Below are 26,022 nucleotides of genomic sequence, written 5' to 3' on the forward strand. Positions count from 1 at the left end.
ATGATCTTTGATGATGATAATGAACTGAGGGCAACATTGCTAAGGTATCCTCGTATTCGAGGGACTTGACTATTTTTAATCGAAAGGCAGCAATAAGAGGGATTACCTTAAAGGTGCGTGGGTGCAACAATCACGTGATTATATTCAGATATTTTATCTTATAAAGTTAGTGATCTAAATTCAATTTGCAAGCTTATCACTCCCTATATTACTAACCACACAATTAAATAACAGTTATATTGTGCGAAAATTAAAATGCGGAAAGTAAAGTCCTACGCTATTATAAGGCTTCGGGATGAGGGATTACATAGCCAAAAACTCGGGGATGAGCGGAAAATAAAAGGCAGAAATTAAAGGCGGAAAATTAAAAACCCTAAGCTATTACAAAAAAACATTACAAACCTATACACATTTTCTAGAATTTTAAATGAATAATAAATTAAAGGCTTGCGACATACACTGGAGTAGGAGATGAGGAGAGAATCGTGAATAATAAAACAGGGTTAGAGGTTTCTATGGTGGTAAATCTTTAATCTTTAATGGTTAACCTAAAAATTAAACTAATTAGCCTAAAAACCTTAGTTTGACTAAATTAACCTAGACCTAAAAGTTATTATTGATTAAAGAATAAATTAGTCTACTAATATAAACCTAAAAAATTAAATTGATTTTTATTGTTAAAAGAAAAAGGTTTGGTTTTAATTAAAAAAAAAATAATTTGTAATTTTTAAAGGAAAAAAGAATAAAAACTAATTATATAAATAAATATAAAAAAATTTAGAACACCTGGGCGCTGGATTCTGTGTGGCTCTTCGCTGGGGGTACATCGCGGGGTTGCGCCTTTAGGATCATCAGATCTGGGTGCATGGAGATCTAACGGTGTGGCTAGGAGATCCAAAAATCAATGTTGAGAGCACTTTGTGGTATTTAGGAGAGGCGCTGTACTGAATCTGCAAGTGAGAATTGTTAAAGAAAATAGAGGAAAATAGGTGCAAGGGATGAGGATCAAACTCAAGCCCTTTCGATTACCAACGCGCCTCCAGCCAATTGCACTGTGTAATTTTGTTGTCAATGGATTGCGCCCGTTGGATCAAATATTATGACAACGTCCCCCTTTGAATTTTAAAACAACATGCGCGTGGGCCCCAAGACTTTGCATCAGCCAATGAGGAATGGAGAGAGGGTTAGTTCAAGTTGACCAACCAATAGCGAACACACGCACGTGGAAAGAGGGTGGAATCTTTTAACAAGCCAATCGTGTGGTCACGCGTGGGGCCAGAGTCTACTATTCATCTTCTTCTTCATATATTCCTACGGATTTTGTAATGAATTTTGCTGCGATCTTTCCTGCGGATTTTTTCGCGAGTTCTTCCTCCGCCATGGCTGCACCTTGAAACCTGCAAAAGACACCATAAACAAAAACGAAATCTACCCAGATCCCCTAAATGGGGTGCTACGAATTCAATGGTGGTATTGGTTCGGTCTAAAAATGCATGCACATGTGAAAACGAACGCCATCTCCATTCATGCCCTAGCCATGGCTTCGCGAATTGCAGACCTCAAAGCTCATCACCAATGATCCAAACCTTCCTTATACAACATCAGGAGCTTAAACAAGTGATTAGTTTTCATCGAAACAAATAATAACGTGAGATATGGAAATTCAAAAGAGACATGAATATGTGGAAATTGATGTGCATATTATGGGCGTTATGAAAACTTAGGAACCATACATACTTACCTTATATTACCATAGAAGTCAAATAGGACGAGTGTAAGGTCTTGAAAGTAGCTGTGCCCCGTGATATGAATTTGCACCCTTCTTGAATAATTTTATCCTTTAGAAACCCTACTCCTTTGCCCAATTTTTCGTCCCCTATTCTTCTATGCCTGATCAGTATATATAACAGAAGTAATTAGGTCATTAATCCACAAACAAATCTCTTGTGATCATGGTGAAATATTTGATTGAAAATTTGTATACAAATCTTTCCAAAATTGGTTTCAATCTTGTTCATCTCTCCCTAATATCTCTTGCCACGAATTTGGATCAGAAATAAGATGATTGGATGATTAGATTTGATTGGAAAATAAAAGTCATGCATATCTTTTATATTTCTTACTATTTATTTAATTAAATTTGACTTTTAATGACTTAAAAATAAAAAATAAATAAAATAAATACAAGAAATAAGCTTGAATGGACTTAGGGGTCGTGGACCATGTTAGAAACAAGTTTCAAACACAAAAAGATAGGCCCATTTGAAAAAAATTCAATTTTGCTCAATATTGATTTCATGCCTTTTCTCCAAAATTTGCCAACTTTATCAATGCATAACTCTCTCAATTTTTATCATATGAAGGTATTCTAGGACTTTTTGGAAAGCCCAAGACGTCTTCTATAAGCCACTTTGGAACATATTTTGCATTTGAGGATTTTATCTTGGAGATATGGCTCCTGACAAAAAGTAGCTTTTTGCGAGATTCTAGAAGGACCTGTAATATTTTGGCTCATATCTCTCAAATAAAGCATTTTTGACCTTGGCATTAGAGAGACAAAGTTGTAGAGAATTCAATTTCTTTTAAAATAGGCCTTGGTTGGGAAATTTATAATGTTCCATGTGAAAGTTATGGCTGGTCAAAGTTCAGTTGACTTTTAGGTAAAAAAACCCTATTTTAGAAACTTTGGGTTTTGTTGGTTTATGCACTTTTTCTTGATGAATCATGATCGTCCCTTGATAAAATGATGCATGTTACTTCAAAGTATTGATGTTGACCAAAAATCAGGAGTTTTGACTGTGATTTGACCATAGTTGACTTTTAGGTCAAACTGGTCGACTGTTGACCATTTGAACTGTTGACTGAGCAATCTTATGAATCAGAGCTTGAAACTTGGCATGAGGATACTATGATGCATATGAGAGGTCATGAAGTCCACTTGAAGTTGATTTAACTTGGAGAGAAACAAAACCCTAGTTATGGCTTGTTGCTTAGGAGAGTGTGCATCCAATTAAATCTTGAGCTTTTTATACTTGGATGAGTTTTGTATGGAATCATGGTGGGAAAATTTTGGGGTATGACAGCTGCCCCTGTTCAATCTTCTTAAACTTGAGGATGTAGAGTGGTTTGTATGCCAATCGGTATCTGAAGGTGGAAGAGGATTGGACACTAGAATACCCAGAAATTTGCCCTTGATGATGCAGGGACTTTTTGCCAGAGATGGGCTTAAAGATGCCATCCAGATGTTGGCAGAAGGATGTGTGAGATGGGCTTAAAGATGCCATCTGGTTTTGATAATATGAAAGTCAGAATGAGTCGTGCATTAGACTATATCCGAGCTTGAAGTATTGAGAAGTGTTTGTTGGACAAGATTCAAGGACATGTCACTAATACATGTCTTCTCTTTTGGTTTGAGCCGACATACACTAGGATGACCTTGTAAATTTGAGCACCATTCATGGTTATGCAAACCACAAATAACACTAAATTTCCACTTCTTGCTAGCTAACATATAACCACGAATTTTAAATGGACACTCACATTTTCTACTACCCGTGTCGTCTCTTTTAAACTTTCGTAAAAGAGTATGGTATTTCTTGCTTCTTTCGCACAACATTGTTACGAAAGCGTTTCTTCTTTCCGAACCATTATTCGATCTTCCTATTACCACACCAAAACCAAGGCTAGTTGCATTCCTACGAATCCATGTGAGCATGCTATCACGATCATCAAACTCTTACTTGTTATTAAAGTCATCGCCGACATCTACCGCCTTTACGACAACCCCTTCAACATTCGGAGAAACATCGTTTGTAGAAACTAATTTGTTTGAGATATTATCGGGGTGCACCATACCTGTTCGCAAATAATAACAAAAATAACACAAAATCACAAGACTGCTGATAAAACAACACATATATGTTCCAGAGATGTACCTATGGAACGTGTTCATCATCAACACGTTCTAGAGCTGTACATACAGAAGCAACTTTATATTTTTTTTACAAAAATTTGATGCTTAATGTGAGCAATGTAATGGACAAAGTTGAATCTTTATTTGAAATTCAGTCTTTTCTTGCTCCCTTTGATTTGTTGCACCAAAATGTTGAAGTTTTGGAGTGAAAAATGATATTGATGATGTAGGGTTTTTAGGTTCGTGGAGGTGACTGTTGAAAAAAAAACCTACAATAAAGGAGTGATCATGCTAATTCAAAGTATACCAGATAATTCCTGAACTACATCTACATAATATTATGGCGCTAAGATGTTATGTAGATGTAGCTATACAAGATTCATTGAACTAAATTATTATGATTTATTTCCTAACAGTTACCAATTAAAAATACTTTCGTAGATATAACTCCGAAAAATATTAAATTTTGAAAAAAAAAATATTTTCTATTGTGTATCTCCGAAATCAAAGATATGAATGAAATTTAGCTAAATACCAGGGAGGATTAAAGATGAATTGAAATATTCTCTTTAAAACCAGAGTCCCAGCAGCTAAACCCCGAATTCCCCAGCTCTCATTCTTGAATACTTTCATTTCATGGAGTTCAGACCTCGTGATTACAAAACCGAGAATGAATCTCACGCGCTTCCCCGCGCACGCGCCGATGCTCATCCTCTCTCTTCTCCACTTCCACCCCTCACACAGGTCCTTCTCTCAACGATTACACTATCTTGAATCGTAAAATATCTGCTATATGCTATCATGTATCGTCGGTGTTGCGTTTTCTGATTTCGCTGAGTTAACGTTTTATTTTTTAATTTTTATCAACCTAAAGCAATCAAATGAACAAGAAACTTTTATTCACTAGGAATAAATTTTCATAGAATCGTAATTATGAATTGCAAACGAGTAGCTTTTTGTGATAATGCCTGGTGTTGTGATTTTCAAGTTGAATTATTGTGATTAAGTAGAACTTTAGGGGAATAAACCATCAATTTAGTAACTATACTATCACTGTCTCTTCAATTTAGACACTAAGGTATATATAAGTATATTAAGTAACCTTTTGAAGTATCAATTTACAGTTGTAACTTGTAAGGTGTGGCAAACTGACAATCTTCAATTATCTGTTGATATTCTCTGTTTAGGTTAACGATGCTGTGGTTTGTGGGAATGCTGATTTCTATGATCCACTGAGAGGAGGAATTGATAATGATGCAAAATCTACCCCTCCAGATCCTGACAATTTGAGTGAAACTTCTGGTGACCAGCCAATAAAGGAATGGACCTCTTTCAGGAGACTACTTATGCAGAGGTTTCCTGTTTCAAAAATGGTCTCCCTTTCCTCAGTAAGTTTTACTGTATTTCATTTTTCTGGTTCCTATAAAGTTATAAAGAAGGTGCTATATATAAATATATGGTGGTATCTGAGGATGGCTGAGGGTAAATGTAGTATTTGTCATGCAGGGGAAGCATGTTTTGTAATGACACTACAAACACTTCATATTAAATTTGAACATTCTTAATTGCTTATAGTGGTGATTGACGTATGAATTTTGATACTGCCACTAAGTTAGGGTTAACCGCTGTGGAATTGGGCAATACCCTTCTGCAAGTTATTCTCCCTTTCCATGTCTTTGTTAAGGGTGGATATTTTTCCATTTCACAAAGATAGAGCTTTCTATTGTTCATTGGTTTCCATGTGGGAAAACACTGTTTCATTGGCCACTTTAATAGATATTAACTATCAAATATTTTTAAGGAAGAGGTTTACCTATCATTAGTAGACTTGCAGATGTGATGATTGCTGGTTATGCAAAAAGAAAACAACACTAACATCACTTCATTTCTTATTAAGTACACTTTATTTAGCACCTTAGAGGTATTTTTGAATTTCTATTTTAATTATCTAATTATTTATTTTCCAAATTACAGATGCCCGATGTTTTAATGAGAAGTGGAAAATGTATGCCAAATTGCCAATATCTTTTACATTGATTTTTAATGTTTTATCCTTTATTTAATGTCATTTAGTTACATGGTGTCCCAATTCTCAGCACATGACAAATCTTCAACAAGTATGCATTTGGAGGAACTAGATGATCCTAAAAAATTTGCAGACGAGGGTGTCAAGGTGATTACTTGGCAGGAGTATGTTTCTCGACTACACGAGCTTAAAGATGAAATTACCCGCTCTTGGCTTGCTGATAACCGAGTAACATCCTTAAGGTTATCTATAAAGGTGACTTCAATGTATTTAATAATTTATTTTGCAATATTATTGTTGTATAAATCAAATCACCTTTTTTGTTTTTTGAAATCAAGTAGAAAGATAAACATATTTGTTTTTTAGTTGTTCCATTTAGCTAGAATATATTATATGCATGATGCTCATTTAGCTGATTAAGCTGAAGGTTTTATCTAGTAGGTTGTCTGCTATTTGGTCCTTTAATATGGTATTTTACTATTTTTAGATGCTCTGATAGAAGTTAGGAAAACCTGAGATACTTCTTTTACTGTTAATAAGCATTGGACAAGTCTCATATCGTCTAGAAATATGACCTTATAAATATGACTTAGGTTCTCTCCTTATAAGCTGATTTGTGAGGTTGAGTTAAGCTCGAAGCCCAACTTCTCAGACTGCATTAGAGCCTAATCTAAAATAAGTTTGTTGTTGGCACCTGTGTTTGTCCTTGCTCTAGGCCCAAGGAGGTGTGTTGGAAAAGTCTCACACCGCTTAGAGATATGACTTAAGTAGTATCTGTTACCCTTTGGTCAGCTTCCCTGTCAATTGAAATCAAGTCCCAACGGGCTGACTCATAAATCCATATTATGAATAAATTCATGAAATCAAATAATGCTCACTATTATTATATTGAATGTATAATATTCTGGTCCATAGACACTGTACAATGCTATTTTTTTATCAGTATTTTTTTTCTTCATTTTATTTAACATACCTCAGGGTACCTGTATCCTAAAGTTTACAAAGTTTGTAGTACCCTGCTTTTGGTTGTATAATATAGGAGACGGACTATCTCCATATTAGTGTCTATGCAACACAATCTTGTTTTTCTTTATTTCATATAGATGAATCTAGGCATTTGACCTTATCTAGAAATCCTAGGTTAGAGATCCTTCCTTGCATTACCTTTGAGCTTAGCATAGTTCTTGTTGCTTGTTTATATGTTTCTGTGCTTGGTTTCCCATTTCTCAGATAATATAGGGATGGAAGAGCCCTTGTAAACTATAGTGACTTTTTTATATTTTCTTTTCCTCTATGCTTTATTCACTCTCAATAATATTTTTGTTTTAAAAATATATTGAGAAAGTGCATGATTGAGATAATGATTTCTTTTTGTTTCTGATCTTAACTGTGTTGCTAATGGTTGACTATGCATATCTGAAAATGATTATTTATTTGCAGGTTGCTAAGCTTATGGTGGATACATCAGTATCTGAGTTTTATCCCACTCTATTTGTCCTTGTCACAGATATCATGGACATGCTTGGGGACCTGGTTTGGAAGCGCATAAAGCAGAAAGCAGAATTTACTGAAGATGGAGCTTTACTCTGCAACTTGGCAGGTAATTTTTCAATTTGAATTCTTTATGTACGTAGTTTGTAGTAATATGATTCAGTCAGAACAAGCTTATAATTTGTCTGCAGCATGCTAATAATTTTCAACTTTATGTTTTTTAATACTAATGTTTTGAAAACTTGGTATTTTGTATTTTAACATATTAAAAGCACGTTAATTCCTTCAAACTATACTCTGTTTAGAACTGGGTCGTTTGGTTCCTAACTTTTATTTAGTAATGTATCTCCAGAGTGCATTTTTATTATTATCTAGTCATTGATCAAAATCTAAAAGTTCATAGCTGGCCGCCTATTATATCTCTCTATTGAGCAGGTCATGGAGAAATCAGAAGAAAATCTAACAATTGTGGGCAAATGGGTTTATAATAGTTTTAGTTTGAGGGATTGCTGACCCAAGGCTGCAAGGGCATTATGTCATTATAAATATGATAGTTTAGATTTAAATGAGAAATTGGTTAAATTTGGAATATAACTTGTGGTTTGTGATTTGTCCATGTATTTGCTTTAGAAGAGCTAGAAAGGAAACACGTGAAGTTCTACTTGTTATGAACGAAATAGCATGAACTTGTTAGAATCATCCTACAGAATTGTTTTACATTTTTTCAAAATCACAATGGTATAAAAACAAATCATTGGTTCTGTGGTTGAAAATTTGAAATAAATTATTTGAATGGTGAAAATCAATATGCGAGTTTTTGTTTGATTTTTTGGGTACTATTTATCATTATCTGGAAAAGTTATCTATAAAAAGTGTTGAAATATTTCTTATTTAGTATTATTTATTTTCTTGTTTAAGAGTCATTATGAGTCATTATATTACTCCTAAAATAAAGGAGTTGATTTTGTATTTTCTCTCTTATAAAAGGAGCACTCTTTTCTTGATAATAATATAACAGAAAATTATCACCCATATGCTTTTCTTCAAATAGTTCTTCTGAACATTTTTTTTTCCAGCTGGTTCAACAAGACCGATGCCAGCATGGTGCTTAGCCAAACTAACCAGAATGATATTAGTAATACCAGTTGGGACCATGTCTAATATTATTATTTTCAAAATATTACTATGATTTCTGGAGTTTCTTTTGATAAAATGCATGTAGTTATTTGTTTGTTGTTTTTAAAATGCCACTACATGCAAAAAATAGAATTCTCGAAGTTGCATGGGTAAGGAAAGGGGCATCATTATGATAAACAAGTACAGTAGTTTCTTTATCATTAATACACAACTATGAAAATGTATATGACGTAGAAAATGCATATGAAATAGAGTATGTGTATTTGTATGAGATTAATTCGATGCTGTGATGCTGTAAAGCTTTTTTACACACACATCAAATCAAATCACACTAATGTAGGGACATTTTATGAACTATTAGAATTTAGATGATTTGATTGAACGTATGTGTAAGAAAGTTACATTATCAGTATATACAAAGTAAATCTTATTTGTATATGGTAAAAATTAAAATAAACTTGATCTGTGACTGACTGTCCCCCCTCTCTCACGTCCCTATGTAATTATTATGGTTGGCGAGTACTTTGACGGTAGGGATGATAAACACAACGATATACCAAAAATACAAACGCATTGGTGTTAGATACAAATGTTAGCAGGATAAGCCACCATTTTTTGATATACATGCATTATAGAGGAAGGCATATATGATATATGATTTGTCGAAATACAGTTTGGGATATTTCTTATTTGGGATGAATTAACCAATTGAAAATATGCCGTAACTTCAATGAAGCCCTTACTATCTCAAACATAAGAAGTTGCCAAATATGTTTGAATGTTTCCATCTATATCACATTTATTGAGATTACTTTATACGCCATACAAGCCGATGATCTGTGACATTCTTTTTTCTTAAGTATTTTATTTGAATTGTGTAGAAAACTTTGAAGCCAGCGATATCTGCGCTGATGCCAAAGAAACTTGTTATAACTGGTTCAGCAAAATTGGTGCAGTGCAAGATCTTCTTCCACGCATGTGAGTTCCTTATCCCTCCCTCTATTTAACTTATTTGTTGCAAGCTTTTTCTGACGAAGTTAAGTTTCTTCTGTTTATGTTGGTTTGAGACTTTATGATGTCATGTTCACCTCTATTTTCTTCATGTATTCACAATTTCTATCAATTCAGTTTTAAAAGACTGTCCATAGCTTTCCCCTTACGAAAATCACATCCATTTAAATTTCTGTAATCTTAAAGCTTACACCCAAATACAATAAATAGCCATTCTTCTTTGTTGGTGAAGCACAACTTTGTTATACATAAAAACTATTTGTGGGGCAGTGCTAACTGCTTATGCTTTTTGGGATAATCTGGTTCTTGATATGCTAGGAAAGCCTCCTTGACATAGTTCTTTGACTTTTGCTCTATTGTTTACATGTGTTAAAAGTCCCACATTAGATGAGATACACTCTAGAAAAGTGTTTATTAGTAGGAGACATTTGCTTATAAAAAAAAAATTAGTAGGAGACATCTCTCAACTTTACAAGGAGGAACTAGAGCCTGAAGTGGAAGGAAGCCTGAGGCAATAGAGAAATGTGACTAAATTGACAGCTGGGGTTGTGCAGGAATAATGATTGGAGACAGGGAGAGGGAAGAAAAGGAATGTATTGAGTGAGGAATAGTAGAATGACGTAGGAAAGAATTTAAAGAAGTGTTGTCTTGTGCAGGGATCATGATTGAAGACGGGGAGAGAGAAGAAAAGGAATTTATGGAGTGAAAAATAACAGAATGACGAAGGAAAACAATTAAAGAAGTGTTGGAATGGTAGAGCTGAGAATTGGGGTTTCAATCTCTAGGTATATTCATTTCCCTTATGTTATTCAATCTGTCAGGAGTTTTGCATCCAATCCGTCTTACATTGCGCCATTGATGCAATCGTCCATCACTCTGTTTCATCAGGCGTACTTCCTTAAATCTTCTTAGTACCTTACAATGGGTTGTTTTTTCCTACCAAATCAATAATTGCATCTGCATCAAAAAGCTTAAGCCTTTGTGTTATATTTGATTTAGTTAGAAATTGGACCTACGTGGCATGAACTTCGATAATAGGGCTGTTACAATACATGAACTTCGATACAAAAACAGTTAGGCTGGCTATATTCTGTAGGATATTTTTTTTTTTATGGGCAGTGGTATAGGACTGTTATTTGCAGATATGTACTTCGTTATGGAGTATCGTCTTCTTATAATTAACTTCAAAAATGATTTTGAACCTCTGATAGAGTGTTAAAACAGAAGATTGTAAGCAATGCGACAAACACCATTTTCTGTCAATATTGCTTAAAACTTGGCTATAATATATATGTACTTTCAAAAAACTATTGGAAGAGTTTGTTAAAAACATTTAGAAAATTGCTGCACTGAAGATTGCTTCTTACTGAATGGCATGTGCTGACTGTTTATATGAAATTGTATCATAGTTACTTGGAGCTGGCAATATTGCCTTGCCGGCGTTTTCTTCTCGACCAGCCTACTGACAGTCTCCAACGCTTAGTGATGATGACAAGAGGATTAGGAGATCCAGTGGCATCTGCATATTGCCGTCTATATATGGCTCATTGTGCTCAGAAGCTTCCATCACATGACATAGGTATTTTAGTATATACTATATGTCAATTCTTAGGATATATAAAACATGTGAACCAGATGGACCCTTTTAACTGTTAAAATAAGATCTGTGTGTATCCAGAGTAATTAAAAGTTAAACAGGTGGCATTTTTTGTAATTAAAAGTGTAAACTCTAAATGCATATAGAAATGGAAAGGAAACAGAAACGAAACAAGCCCTAATTTTCTCTCTTATCCCTTTTTCTCAATGGAATGCAAAGGTCATTGAATTGACTCGTTCTGTTTTTCTGCACTTTAATGTATCTGTTTGCTGTATATTTCCTCGTGTTCATTTTCATAAAACTCATTTCGTGAATTGTGAAATTGTAACAGGCTATCTTGTAACTTGTGTTAATGATATCAGAGTTATTTTGACACAAACCTTAGCTCCCAATGAAAGTAATCTTGGAAATTTCCAAAATAACAAAAAATTGCAAATCAGTCTTATGGAACCAACCATTGAGTACATTATGAAGTGTATATTTATTGGGTTATCCCAGGTATGTGATGAAGTTCATTTTAACGTGTTTACTTGTTTTGGACAATATCATGTGTTCCTAGTCCCACACATCTGTTTTTTTTTAAGACACCATACATCCATTTTATTTGAAGATCCCATACACTTTTTTTTGTGTGGAGGACCCGATACATATTTGGGTTACCCCAGGTATGTGATGAAGTTTCATTGGTTGGTATGGTTGATCTCCCATTTTGAATTTTGCTTGAGCGATTCAAACGATAATGCTGGTTGAAACTTCGTGAAATATGCACATAGCTACATGCTTAGGGTACTTATTACTATAATGGAAAACTAAGTCCATGTCTTAATCTTTAATAAGAATTCTTGCTTATCTTTACAGTAACTGGACAAAAAGTTTGAAAAAGAAAAATCAGATTGCTAAATTTTACTCCCCTCTTTATCCTTTGCATTATGCTGATCTATTTATATTTACTATGTCAAGAGACGAGTCAATGACGTTCTATCAGAGCTTGGATTAATGAAGAATCAACAAAATTTTGGGACTGTTTCATGTGTTTCGCTCGTTCTTCATCATTTACTGAAGGAACTCCCTATTGAAGTTGTCAGTTCAAATGTTGTGCATATCCTTCATCTCATTGAATTTAACAATGATAATTCCTTTCCACAGGTTTGCATTTGCGATTTCGATCATGCTTTAAATACTTATAGCACACATTATGTGTCTGTTTTTCCGATATGCACCTTTAATGTTCTTTTTGGTAATACAGCACCTGAATTACAGATTGCTTGGGTTCAGGTTGTACGAAGGGAAATGCCCAGTTGACATTGTCAATGCCGTGTTAGATAAAGTTATGCAGGTACTTATATATTTCTAGTCCATCTCGTGTTACATCATTACTTTACAATTTGATAGAGTCTTTGTAGATCTACCTATCTCTTTATTTATCTACATCTTTGGGGAAATGATGTATTTTCTTTGTTGTTTCCTCTAGTGGCGGGAAAGCATGGTGCCAGGGGCACGTATTCTCTTTATTTTTTTTTTGAAATTAGAATGTAGGGAAGAGGTTTTATTAATAGAGGAAGGCAAAAGACTGGGCGATCTTAGTTGATGTAATTTTTTTTTGGTTATTCTACGAGGATATATATTTGTCCAGACTTTCACTTCTTTCAGTAATTTATTCTCTTTCAATCAATTTTTGTTTCGTTTTAGGAAAATAGAAAAATCGAAAGAGGAAGTATATATCAGTGATAGGAAATTCCCTTATAATGGCAAAATAAAAATATATATGATAAAAAAAATATAAAGCGAGATAAGTAACTTATGTAGAATTATCTCAAAAAATTGATTAATAAAAATTAAGAATGAAGAATTCATTCTTTAGTCCTTTTGCATGTCCAATAAAGATACCAGTTCGAATAAACCAGTCACCTTTTCCTGAAAAATAACTAGTGAAATAAAAAGTAAAAGGTATGTATGGATTGTTGGTTGAGGTATACTAAATTGTGTTATGCTTTGTAATTGTATAGACTGTAGGTTGAGAAATTTTAAGTTTTTAATTTTCTTCTCTTTACTCTCTGTTTGTGCACCTCATTACTACATATAGACTTAAGGTAAAGGCTATCTTGCATGCTAGTAATTAACATCCCTTTCCCGACTTTTGGTAATTTGGTGAATTTGATTTTTGCAATTGTTTTTGCTTTCAAGTGATTTTATTCTGGGCTTCTTTCCTAAGCATGTTTTTGTCAGTGTAATTTTTCCTCCTGGTATTTGATATACTCTCTAATTTGGCTGCAATTTCAGGTTATTGCTGCATACAAGAATCTTGATGAGTACCTGAAAGTCATAGATGCTTATGCCGATCTTATACTTCAAAATCACATGGTATGTTTGAGTGAGTGGGTACAGTCAGATCTGTTGCTCCTATAAACAGTGAATAAAAAGGGTGTTTATTCCATATTTATTATTTATGTTTAGTGCACTACTCTCTTCTCCTTTTTAGTTTTTACAGGGTTAAGATTATTGAGGCTGATATGCATTTGTAGTAATCACCTTTTTTATTTTCATTGCTGTAAAAATAGTATTTGTTGGAGGTTCAGATGTTTTGTTTTGAAATTATATTAACATTATGTAAAGATGCCATTGGTTATTCTTGAAAAGCAGTGACAAGCAGGCAGTAAATGTCAAAATGAATTGGAGTTTGTAACTGCTTGAGACATTGATTTTATGGTGTACTTTTGATTAACTTAGACAAGTTTGTTCATTTTATTTTCAAATGCCGAACTTAAATAGGTTTTAAAAACAGTTAAAATTTTTTTACATAAAAAACACAGATTTCTACCAAGACTTTAGCTGAGCTGTAAAGTACAGTTGTTATTCGTTGTTAATAGTAACTGCTGGTATTTTATAATCTAAATATGATGCAGGAAGAAAATAGAAAAGAATAATAGTAGAAGAGAGAACCAAATTATCTTGCATTATATTCCTTCCCACTCATAATGACTTCTTTTTAGCAAAATTAAAAGGATACAAAAGGGAATATCAGTAATTACTACCTCAGTCAAATTAAGAAAGTTGAGTAGTTTAGTTTGTTGCATTAAACTTGTTAATAACTTATGTTATTTTCCGAATATTACACTTATAATTATTAAGACTCATCATCTCACTCCTCTACCTAATAAGTTGTCCACTAGTTGGTTTTTAATGGGACTCATCACCCCTATCTTTTCTCCGATCCTCACGAGAGTGCTGACGAAGTAATTAAGGGTATTTTGGTAAAAACAATAGTTAATGCAAGAGAGAATGTGAAAGGGGTCTCAAAACCAAATAAAATTTTCAAAAGGCTCTTATTGCTGCTACATAGGGATGTAGGTAGTAGCATTATGCCATTATATCTCTAGTATATTTTCTCGGAAGCCAGTTCTTGATGTTTTGCCATTAATCAGCCTGATGTTCACAGACACTGTATATTGAGTATCAACCTATTATAATTTTGTAGGCTGGGTGGGTGAGGTTGCTACCTTTATTGCTTCCAGGTAACTCCAGCTTTGCTCAATCTCATGGTTTGTCTTTTCAATCAACAACTAACTTGATTCCCATTCGCGAGGAACAGAACCTGCACTTCGATTATGAAGCTTGCTTTCCTTTGATAAATATATTAATAGCCAAATGCTTTCCACATGGAAGTTGTCAGTTTGCCGGTGTTGCACTTAAGGAGTTTAGACATTGAAATGATGTTGAAATTAGAGAAGATGAAGAGGAGAGTTTGGAGTTTCAAAGTTCCATTATATAATAGTAATACTTACCTGGAATAAATAGTCAAAATGATAAAAAACACAAGCACTCTAACACATATGACCAACTTAGGAAAATCCATAAAATATTCAGATTCATTGCTGGTAGATTGATTATTTGTTATCGAATTTAGGTGCCAATCTGATAGAAACCAGAAAGTTTAGGTTACAATAGTGTATTATAAATTGCAGGTGATCTAGCTTAAAGCTCTTACAATGGTGGGGAAAACAGAAAACTACACCAGTGTTCCAAAATCTCCCAAACTAGAGCATATTTGCTCCTAAACCAGAGAGAATTTTCCTCCTAACTGACTCTATCAACAATTCTGAATGAATTACTCATTAGTCATTACCCTTCCCTCTCTTTTATAACAGAAAAGTGTAACACAGGGAATATCCCAACTAACTTTGATTCCCACAGCTTCAACAACTTTCTTGGAGCTGTGCTTGTGTAAAATGGACCCAACGGTTGGGTCATCACACGTGCTGGACCTTAACGTCCTATCACTATCAATCTACCTGCCATTCTCAAATAACATGGGAATAACGTTCAAAATATTCTTGTAATCTTTCCTCTAAGTACTCATCTATGCCAGGATAATCATTTGGACATCATTTTGAGAGGCATTTCAGAGCGTGCTTCGAATGGAGTTACAATAGATGAAATGTCAAGCTTGCAATCTCTCTTGGTGAAACTTCTGTCTCATTTTGAGTGTTTGGAAGATGTGTTTTGTCTGGTACATTCCTATAATATACTTTTGCATACTATCGTCTTTCTATCATTTCTGTTATTCATAAACTTCAAAATATGAGCTGTAAATGAATGCTATTAGTGATTTACTTTTATCATTATCATTTTGTAGAATCATTTTCCTGAAATCTTGGATATATTGCATGGGAAATCACAGGATGCTGTCTTTTTGCACATCCTTAATATGGCAACGAGGTACTACTTATGACACATATTTTGGCTTACTGTCCTTCCACTCATTATTGGCACTCATGTGTCTTCCCTTGATTTTCTACTAGTATGTACATGATAGACATATTCTTCGAGCATTTGAGGAAAAATAAATTTCAGCTTTTTTCATTTGGTGACTCTGTAGTACATATATGATATTATGATACACATATTTTAAGGAACTATGGATTATAATTTGTTGGGCAGGAGTGGCCGTATTAGGGACCCAACAAGCATACAGTTGTTTTTTGAAATTTCTCGGACTCTACATGATAATATGGAATTTATAAATGCAAAGAATGATGATAGCCAAGTGGCACGTTCAGTATCTCGCTTTGTGCAAATGGTAACTTTTGACCTTGCTCACATTCTTTGGCTGTGATAATGTTTTTGCCACAATTATAGTTTGTTGAGAACTGCCTCTAATTGCTAGGTAGATTATGGAGCAGAGATGGAACACCATTTAGCATTTCTGGTTGATTGCCGAGCATCTTTTGGCAGATTCAATGAGCTTAAGGTTTGTCATTCTTTTGTTTTAATTGATTTATGATAAAGTATATTTCTTAAAAACAACTACAAATGACATATGAATATCATAATGTTCTACAACTAGCAAATGTTCCAATTCATTGTATGGGTAAGTAAGTCGTGGGTAGTAGTAGTTTTTATTTAGGGAGTCATTCTATTCCCGGTGTAACCAAGCAGTAGAATATGAACGGTCATTCCATTCCAACCCACTATGTCATTCCATTTTTGACACAACCAAACACCACAATATAAATGGCCCTCCCCGTTCCTATCCACTCCAATTTCATTTCAATTCCTTTAAAACAATTCGGTGTACCAGACATGCTCTTTAAGTATTAAGTCTAAAGGTCAAAAATTGTTTGTAGAGTTTTGGAAGAAACAAGTAATGTTTGGAGACACTTTGTTTGCAAATAGCACTGGTAAAATATATTTTGATATATAATCATGCTTTCTCGCAGGAAACTCTCGTTCACTCCAGCAATTCTTTAGCAATTCTCTCTTTGCAATGTGCTAAGAAAGATCTGAGTTTTTTCAAGTCATGTGTCACATTTAGCGAAGTCACAATACCTTCTATCTCTGGTCAGAGACAATTTGATCTTTTTCTAGAGACTGCAGAGGTGGGTAGAAGTGCTTTTAGCACATTACAGTTCTATGTACTTTTCTTACATTTATTCACGGATTCATAGTTTGAATTTTTCAGGTAGCATTCTTTGGGGGCTTGGTTTCTCATGTAGATGGATTAATTGACTCAGGAATCAGCTGTTTGCATATCTTGGACAGAGTTGATGGTAAGTTTATATGTAAAACATGTAAAGTAGTCACAGAACTGTTGTGGAAGTACTAAGAACCAATATTTGATTATGAATCCTATTCATTTGTTACTAGTAGTATGTCTGTGGGAATTTATTTGATGATAAATTCTTATATTCTATTATCCACTAGTGGTGCTCAAATGGTTTGAAGTTATCACAGTTAAAACTTATTTATGTTGCCTAGACTATGAATTGGTGTATATTTTTTATTTTTACTACCTCAAGGTGGAGCAGAAAACTCGGTAACTTGGGTATCATGACTTTTTTGTATTCTCTAGGTCTATTATCTAATGATTTGAAAGGTAGCATAGAATTAATGCAAGGAGTTGGAGAGCCTAATCTCTCCCAACCAACTAGTAACAATATAACCGATCCCTTAACCCTTCTCCTAACCTCCCTTTTATAATTTTACAACTGCTTCCCTGGGCCCACTTGTATTTATAGAATAAGTCTTTATTATTGGGGGTCTATTGCTAATATATTCCTTCTATTCTTTTCCAAGAGGTGTGCTTTTAGCTCTCCTATCTTATCTTTTGGTTGCTTGTATCGGCATATTTTTGTTTTTCAGTTCTGTAATCAAAGTGCACTGATTGTGCTAACATGGCTCTTTCTAAAAGAATGCTTATTGTAGTAATCTAGATTGCATTCCTGCATCCAAAAATAGTTGACTGTTGTTTTGCTCGATTTTGTAGGCTTTCGAACTCCAGCTGATGTTGAAGGACTAGTTTCATCTATTAGAAAGCTGTGTGGCTTCTTAATTATGGTCCCAGGTTAATATTATTTCAACTTTTTCATTGATTTTCATTAAAATGTAAAAACATCTTTTTTAATCTAGGTCTCTACTATTGTAATCTGCAATAGAAAGATCTGTGTACTAGGTATTGAGATATATATAACTCATTCTTATATCTGTGTACTTACAATGATTTTCTTTAACTTTTTTGAAGGTAATATTAGTCTACCGATTACCTATTTCCCAAATAACTTATTTTCATTGATCAGCTCCCAATCATGGTCAGTTTTCTTTGGGATATATCTATAATTGAAACATATTCTCTCTTTTCCTTTTCAAATCTTGTTTGATGAATGAATTGGAAACATCTGCAGGTTTGACCCAAAAATGAAGACACAAATTTTTTCTGCTATCCTATTATTATTGACAACTTTATCGCAAAAGACTCTGCCATATCATGCAAATACACAGGTATAGCCTCACCTTGCCTTATTTTGTATTGGTAAACTGTGGTTAAAGCAACTTTTAACATATATGATTACATAATGGAAAAAAAAATGATAAATCATCCCGTCATTCCAAAATGAACAAAACAAATGTTGATTTTTGTAACGAGAATTGAGAAAACTCATGTCGGTTTCTTGTGCATCCAAACTCCAGAGTAATGGGGATAGTTTATGAGTTGTTGAAGTTATATGGTTTTAGATAATGAAGGAGGGAACATCAGTATGAAGGAGAAATGAATAGCATTTTCTCTCAATCCTTCCGTTCCTCATATCTTCTTTACAAAGATCGGTAATATTGCTAATGCTTGATTATCTATCAACCGTCTCTAGTAAACTCAATCAATCACTCCTTGCCCGATAAGTCGTTTCTTTTCCTTTGGCAACAACCTGCAGGGACAGAGAGGTAGGGAGGTAACACTGTTTTCTTCAGATCATTTATATTCTATCATCTTTGAGAAGTTTACTAACGGTTTAGATTCTAGAGTAGCCATAGTCCCTCGTTTGTCACCATTAGTAGTTTCTAACCAAGGTTCTGCTCATGTGATGCCAGTTTTTTCTTATTTGCAGTGGCTATTATATGCACAATGGTTTATGGTTTTGTAAATCTCAAGTTTTCCTGACTAGTTATGGTTTTTAGTTTTTATTATTTATGCATCTTAAAATCTCAAGTTTTTTTTTGCCTTTCCAGATACCTGGCAATGACATGTTATATTACGGGGATTCGTCTTACAAGCAAGAACTTGATTCGTTGTCAAAGGTTGTTCTTGAGAACCTACTTTGTGCCGTTCAACAAGAACCTTCCCAGGTATCTTCAGCATGGTTTAATTAAACATTGTTTGATTTATTTAACAAATTTTAATTCGTACTAATTTATTATGCTAAAATGAAGGCTGCTCGAGGAAGTATGGCACTCGAAGCTTGCAATTGCATAGCATCATCTTTCATGGTAAGATGTCATATAATTGTTTGAATTCAGCTTTTCATTATTTGTAATCAATCCAACAAGTTAAGAAGTTGTCATATTTTGTTGTTATCACAAATTCATTATGAGCAAAAAAAGGTTTGACTGCTATGTTTCTTCTGTTGCAGCAAAGCAATGAATTGTCCTCTATTTGCCATACACTGATTGGAACAGCAAAGTCATGTTTGAGTGCTCAAGACAGATGCCTCCAGTCAACTATTCGACATGTAAACAAGCAATTACCAACTTTGGCAGGGGCCATGGTGTCTACTTCTGTGTGATTTATGTTTGTCTGATTTGTTTGGTCATTGACATTGTGTGGGACTAGTTAGTTAGAGTCGATCTTGTCTTTCCCTGATCTTGTCTTTCCCTCTTTATTTGTTGGAGGGTTTATTGATTTCAAATTTACTATTTGCCAAATATCATCACCATCATGGTCATCATAATCATTAGTATTTTGGTTTTTGATTTTGTATTGTTCACGAACTTCTAGTTTAGACGTTAATGTAAGTTACCTTACATCAAAGTGGCAATATAGTGAAGCTTTTTATGTACAAAAAACCTCAGTGATATTTGCAACACATTTATCTGGCTATATTTCATCCCCAAAATCATAATTCATCATATGTTATATTCCTGTAACCACTTTAATTAGGCAGACATCACTTTTTTAAGTCATAGTAAAAACCATTCTTTTTTATTCAATAATTACATTTAGGCATAAAATCAATGTTTTTCGATATCAATTATATCATTGTTTTAAATTATAAGTAATATATTTTTAGATCTCTATTTTTATTAATATTCTGAATTTTTTCTAGTAATGTTGAACTTGTTGGAAGAATTACTCAAGAGCCATTTAAATCAATTTCAGAAGGATTTTTTTTAGAATTGTGTGAATATATTTGTATTTGTTTCCCATTTTATGTTATAGTAAATAACAATGTGAAACAAACACAACAAAAATGAGCGATTACTTGCATGGTTATGAAAGGATCCATCCGAAAGATATGATTTTGGAAGTTACATTTTAAAAGCGTGATTACACTCATGTCAGCTAAACTGAAGTTTTCAAAAATTCTGCTAGTATAATACTATGCACAAATATTGAAAAATTGTGTTTTACATCAGATTGAAATTTAGGATTAAGAAATTTGTAAATTATACATTTAGACTTAACAATGTAAATGTGTAAAGCATTACTTTCAATTGCAAAAAAAAACAAAAAATAAAAAAGAAGGAGCTCAGACCAATTTACTCATCCTATTATAGGAAAGGTGATGTTACCTAACACCACATTTATTATCATCACAGCCCCTTCATATTTGCACCAGCCGGGAATCGAACCCGGGTCTGTACTGTGGCAGGGTACTATTCTACCACTAGACCACTGGTGCTTCATGAACTTATGAAGTACAAAAACTGGTAACCTCATTCAATAATTGTTTGTCAATGAGGTTTTCTTTGGAGAATACTATTTTAACTTGTGAATATACAGTGTAATAATGGATTTGAACCTCTAAGGGTTTTGAAGGGCCCTTTGGAGGAGGAAGGAATTGGAACATGATAATAAGCTGGAGTGTGAGAGGGTTGAATTATGCAGGCAAGTGCAGTGAGATAGCAACCCGTCTCAAGAAACTGGACCCTGATATTGCAATTCTGGTGGAAACTAGAGTGAAAGTGAATAAGGCTCACAGCATTAGAAATAAACTTTGTAACAGGTAGGCTTACACTGACAACTACTCTAATAATTTGAATGGCCGTATATGGATTCTATGAGAAGGAGAGTCAGGGGGATCACTTCACCTGATCCAACAAACATGGCTTATGCACTATATACACAAGGATAGATAGAGTGATAGGTAATATGGAGTGGCATAAAAAATTTGCTGAACAAAGTCTGCACATAATGGAGCCTGGGGTATCAGTTCTATTTTCCTAATGCAGTTATCTCCACAGAAGGATTCTTGCAAGCTGTTTAGGATGATTGGAAAATACCATTGGAAGGTAATGCTATGTATGTTGTTTGGCATAAGCTGAGAAGATTACATCCTGTTATCAATGATAGAAGCAGACCCCTTAATTGGATAAAGAAACAAATTGACATTGTTAAAGAGGATCTTAATAGAGTGCAGCAAGAGCTTGTATTGGACAGAATGAACATTGCCAATATTGACAGAACCAAAGAGCTCACCATGGAGATAATTAAGCTGTGTAATACTGAAGAATAATTGTTGAGGCAAAAATCTAAAATTCAACGGATTCGATTACGTGACAATAATAATGCCTTTTTTATGCATCTTTGAAAAATAGGCAAAGCCAAAAGCAGATGCACCTGATCAAACACTGCAATGGTGATATCCTTTGTGACCAGAAGGATATTGATCAAGAAAGTTTACACTTTTATGGCAAGTTGGTGGGAACTGCAGCTGAGAGGAGTCTTAAAGTTGATATTGAAGTGATGAGAGAAGGAACACAGGTTACCTGGGATCAGGGGGAATCCCTTACTGCTAAGGTAACTGAAAGTGAAGTAAAGAAGGCTCTTAAGGGGATTAATGTCATCACTGCACCAGGAATTGATGGATTTGGCTCGAAATTTTTTAAAGCTTCGTGACACATTGTAGGCAAAGACATCATGAAGGCCGTTGAGGAATTCTTTGAGAAGGGAAGGATATACAAAGCAGCTAATAGCTCGCTGGTCACTCTCATTCCCAAGACCAATAACTCTAAGATGATTAAGGATTTCTGCCCCATATCTTGCTGCACCATTCTTTACAAGTTAAGCTCAAAGGTGTTAGCAGCTAGGTTAGGCAAAGTGCTTAAGAGTATCATACATGTGAGCCAAGCATCATCTATGTCGGGGAAGCATATACATGATCACATATACACGCGTACGAGCTTTTGAAAGGGTACAGTGGAAAAATAGGTGCCCCTAGATGCATGCTCCAGATGGAACTGCAGAAAGCGTACAATACAATTGAATGGGGGGCTGTCAAGGACATTCTTAGAGAGCTGAGCTTCCCAAACAAGTTCATAAAATGGATCATGTTGGCCATTACAACAGTCTCATAAAGGTATAACATAAACAACAAGATTACTAGCTTTTTGGCTGCCAAGAAATGGTTGAGGAAAGGTGATCCCTTGTCTCCCCTCCTATTTGTGATAGTGATGGAGTATTTGCATAGAGTGCTATACAAATTGAGGAAGAATCCCAACTTCAATTTTCATTCTAAATGTGAAAAATTGAACATTGTGGAGATTAGTTTTGCGGATGACCTCCTGCTCTTTTCACAGGTCTTGTGTCTGTCAAGCTCATGCTACAAGCATTTGATAGCTTCTCTAAGTCTACTGGCCTGGCAGTTAATCCCACCAAATGCAAGGCGTATTTTGGCAACGTGGAAACTAATGCGAAAGAGAAAATATGTAACATCACTACATTCACTAAAGGACCCCTGCCATTTCGTTACTTGGGAATCCGCCTTACAAGTAAAAAACTGTCTAACTACCGTTGTTTAGTTCTGGTCAGAAATTAGTTGCTAGAGTGAAGCATTAGAGCACACGATTGCTCAGTTTTACAGATCGAGCCCAAGTTGATGCAGTGTGCAGATCATTCATGTGGTCAGGGAAATAAAGCATAACCAGAGAAAGTCACCAGTGGCGCGGGAAAGAGTATGCACTCCAAAAATAAAAAAGAAGGAGCTCAGACCCTTTTAATTATCCCATTATGAAAGAGTATGCACTCCTTCATAATTGCACCAGCCGGGAATCGAACCCGGGTCTGTACCGTGGCAGGGTACTATTCTACCACTAGACCACTGGTGCTTCATGTTCTTATCATTTACAAAAACTTGTGACCTCATTCAATAAATTGTTTGTCAATTGAGGTTTTCTTTGAGGATTCCCATTTGTTCTATTTCTGGATCATGTTTACAGTTTTCAAATTTTCACACTCCTTTGAATTCCAATATAAAATACAAACACTGAAATTATTCTAATAAGTTTGATAGTTCTATTATAATCACCAACACAAAATAGACAAAAGAAATGTCATAATGGTAAACCAATTCATTAAGAAAGAACTGAAAAGTAATCAATAGTTCAAAATCTCTATACATTAGTGGCAACAAGTTGGAACCACTGGCTCATAGGATCATCTAGACAAAGAGAGTCATCATGTATGCATATACATTTCGAACTCACAACAACAGATGAATTTGAATCCTTATGCAAGCAAAGTTCTTTCCCATTTTTATCAACAGTGGCCAAATGAAGTTCAGAAAGTGATGCTGTTTTCCATGAGCTGTTCTTGTTTTTACAATCATCAGACAGAGAAACTGGATGCCCTTCACCAGAAGCAGATAAGCACTTCTTAGAGCCACTCAGAAAGATTTGAGAACCATCATAGCTCCATCTCTTTTGATTCTTGCAGCTACCTATTTCAATTTCATTGTTTTTATTAACTTGTGCACATTCACCTGTTAAAGGATGGTACATCATGTATTCTTTGGAGTGTTTGGATGTAGGATCTGCATTTTTGAAACACGAGAAAAATTCATTTCAAATCATTATTGACTCAACATTTGGTTGTGATTTTCCGCAATATCAAAGATGGCAAAGCGATCTGTAACCGCAATTTAAAACCGAGGATACAATGTAGATAATTGAACTATGCTATATTAAAATAGTAAGAATTCTCACCTTGATTCTTTCTTTGCAAAAGCTGAAACTTGTCAGTGAAATTAGGGTATCTAAGATTATGCCAAGTAGCATCTACAACACCAAATGACTCATCAAGATGAACTTTATCTTCTCTAAGATAATATCCACCATGAAAAGCCCACAAACCCCAATCCAAATCTCTTCCAACAAGGTACGTTTGAAGACATGTCAAAAACCTATTATCTTCAACCGTAGAACCACTTTGATCAAATCCAAACTCAGTAAACATCAAAGGAACTGCATTCTCACCAGTTGTAAGAAATCCAGCTCTTTCATCTAACCCTCTAATACTATCTCCACATATTCTATTCAACGGTTGCTTTGTCCAAATCTCTTTCAGTTTCAGTGTTCCAATCCCAGACCACGAATACAAATGTGTCTCATACACCATTTTCTTACCTAAGTCTATGTTCATTGGTTTGTTCCTTAAAAACTGTAACTCAGTATCATAGTTTAAACCTGAGATAACAACAAGCACATTAGGGTTTGCTTCATGGATTGCTAGTGCTCCTTTACTCATATACTTGTACCAATCCCTTTGATTTTGGCGCGGTCCGTGTAATTCATTCCTCAAACTCATCGCCACAATCTGTTTATCGATTAAAAACCAATCAAATTTATGTTGCGGTCAAATAATACAGAAATAAAAGACAAACAGATAACAAACTGCTGCATGCATGAACTCTACAACATGCACGAGTCTTTGAACTCTACGTAAAAGATCTGTCTCTGGTAAAAATAATGAAAATTCTAAAACTCAAGATAAGAATAAAGGAAGTAGAATATACATACAGCATGATGTTCATGAAAGTGTTTTGCTGCCAAGGTAAGTCCATGAATCCATTCTTGAGGATCGAAATGTCGATCATGAAAGAAACCATTCTCGTCATCATCATCACAGCACCATTTAGGTTCACTAACGTGATTATCAAGCAACACCTTAACATTCTGCGAACCAATCTCATCCACAACAGCATCAAAAGCTTCTATATGAGTCATTTTCAAAACAGAAGGATTAAACTTAGAAATACCGTCCACAACCTCAGGTAGATCTAGATCATTCAAAGTATCATTAACCATGCGATTTCCATGTCTCGTCCACATGTAAATCGCGTATGTTAATCTCACACAATTGAAATTGTTTTTCACAAGCTCGCGAACGAGTTCTTTTATAGGTCTTTGATCAAGACCTTCCGGGATCATTGGTTGAAGGTGACCAGCCCAGTTTCCACAAACTAGTTTCACACGTGAGTTTGTTGAATCGTCTATGATCCATCTTGATTGTCTTGATAGAGGATAAGCATTTGCATGTTTTGATGATGAGTGTAATGAAGATATGAAAACAAGGAGAAGAAGAAACAATGGCTGAAAAGCTTTGGTTAGCATCTTGAGTTTTTGAGAGGAAGAAAATTGTTTGGTTTTTTTATTTGAGGATCATATGCAGAGTGTTTATAGAGAGAAAACAAAATAAATTTAGAATAAATTTAAACAATAATATGTTGTGTTCAATCTCTATCCAAATCTTTTTTATTTAGAAATTGTTTTACATTTTTTTTACCCTTAGATGGTAATAAATTGGTATCATATTTATCAGATTGTCTTTCTATATTTGAACCAATATGTTTTTGATATTGCCTTTTATTTATGTGCTAGTTTTCTTACTTCATTGTTTTCTATATTGCCTATCTTACATCATTGTTTTTTATATAGCCTATGAAATTTTGACCAATATTATTATTTTTTGTATTTTTCATAAAACATTCCTTTTTAATGACCATAACTAAGGAATATTTGAGTGGTATGGTATTATAAAATATCATAGTTTAGGCAAAGAATATATTAGTTCTTTTATATATA

At 34.4% G+C, this 26,022-nt stretch overlaps 2 protein-coding genes and 2 non-coding genes across 6 annotated transcripts; 1 reads left to right on the forward strand and 3 right to left on the reverse strand.

Moving 5' to 3' along the window:
• Positions 1 to 4,433: 4,433 nt before the first annotated feature.
• LOC131625036 (uncharacterized) lies at positions 4,434 to 19,943 on the forward strand. Of its 3 annotated transcripts, XM_058895951.1 has the most exons (23): positions 4,434 to 4,657; positions 5,101 to 5,301; positions 5,888 to 5,918; positions 6,010 to 6,194; positions 7,380 to 7,539; positions 9,449 to 9,545; positions 10,988 to 11,157; positions 11,507 to 11,673; positions 12,136 to 12,321; positions 12,422 to 12,511; positions 13,456 to 13,536; positions 15,542 to 15,682; positions 15,809 to 15,891; positions 16,114 to 16,252; positions 16,340 to 16,423; positions 16,893 to 17,051; positions 17,135 to 17,222; positions 17,939 to 18,016; positions 18,194 to 18,260; positions 18,354 to 18,450; positions 19,174 to 19,290; positions 19,375 to 19,431; positions 19,575 to 19,943. In XM_058895951.1, exons 1-23 carry the CDS (start codon positions 4,550 to 4,552, stop codon positions 19,725 to 19,727), a joined length of 2,739 nt encoding a protein of 912 aa, XP_058751934.1. In that variant the 5' UTR covers positions 4,434 to 4,549; the 3' UTR covers positions 19,728 to 19,943. The 3 variants fall into 3 exon arrangements, with proteins under 3 accessions (XP_058751934.1, XP_058751935.1, XP_058751936.1); XM_058895952.1 differs by lacking the exons at positions 4,434 to 4,657; positions 5,888 to 5,918 and having other exon boundaries at positions 5,104 to 5,301; XM_058895953.1 differs by lacking the exons at positions 4,434 to 4,657; positions 5,888 to 5,918 and having other exon boundaries at positions 5,163 to 5,301; positions 5,987 to 6,194.
• Positions 19,944 to 20,772: 829 nt separating this feature from the next.
• TRNAG-GCC (transfer RNA glycine (anticodon GCC)) lies at positions 20,773 to 20,843 on the reverse strand. Its single transcript has one exon. It is a non-coding gene; the product is annotated as a tRNA-Gly (tRNA).
• A 2,354-nt stretch (positions 20,844 to 23,197) lies between these two features.
• TRNAG-GCC (transfer RNA glycine (anticodon GCC)) lies at positions 23,198 to 23,268 on the reverse strand. Its single transcript has one exon. It is a non-coding gene; the product is annotated as a tRNA-Gly (tRNA).
• Positions 23,269 to 23,553: 285 nt separating this feature from the next.
• LOC131625026 (glycosyl hydrolase 5 family protein-like) lies at positions 23,554 to 25,569 on the reverse strand (the record flags this gene model as incomplete). Its single annotated transcript, XM_058895943.1, has 3 exons — positions 23,554 to 23,972; positions 24,145 to 24,754; positions 24,958 to 25,569. Coding segments are annotated over 3 exons (1,641 nt in total), but the record flags the coding sequence as incomplete, so codon positions are not given.
• Positions 25,570 to 26,022: the final 453 nt, after the last annotated feature.

The sequence above is a fragment of the Vicia villosa genome, unplaced genomic scaffold, assembly GCF_029867415.1.
Source record: "Vicia villosa cultivar HV-30 ecotype Madison, WI unplaced genomic scaffold, Vvil1.0 ctg.000181F_1_1_1, whole genome shotgun sequence".
Classification (NCBI taxonomy): domain Eukaryota; kingdom Viridiplantae; phylum Streptophyta; class Magnoliopsida; order Fabales; family Fabaceae; genus Vicia; species Vicia villosa.

Bases quoted from the DNA above. Each gene is read 5' to 3' on its own strand.
- LOC131625036 (XM_058895951.1), top strand. From the start codon at position 4,550: ATGGAGTTCAGACCTCGTGATTACAAAACCGAGAATGAATCTCACGCG. The intron at 4,658-5,100 runs GTCCTTCTCTCA...TTCTCTGTTTAG, and splicing joins CACTTCCACCCCTCACACAG to GTTAACGATGCTGTGGTTTG. The intron at 16,424-16,892 runs GTTTGTCATTCT...GCTTTCTCGCAG, and splicing joins GCAGATTCAATGAGCTTAAG to GAAACTCTCGTTCACTCCAG.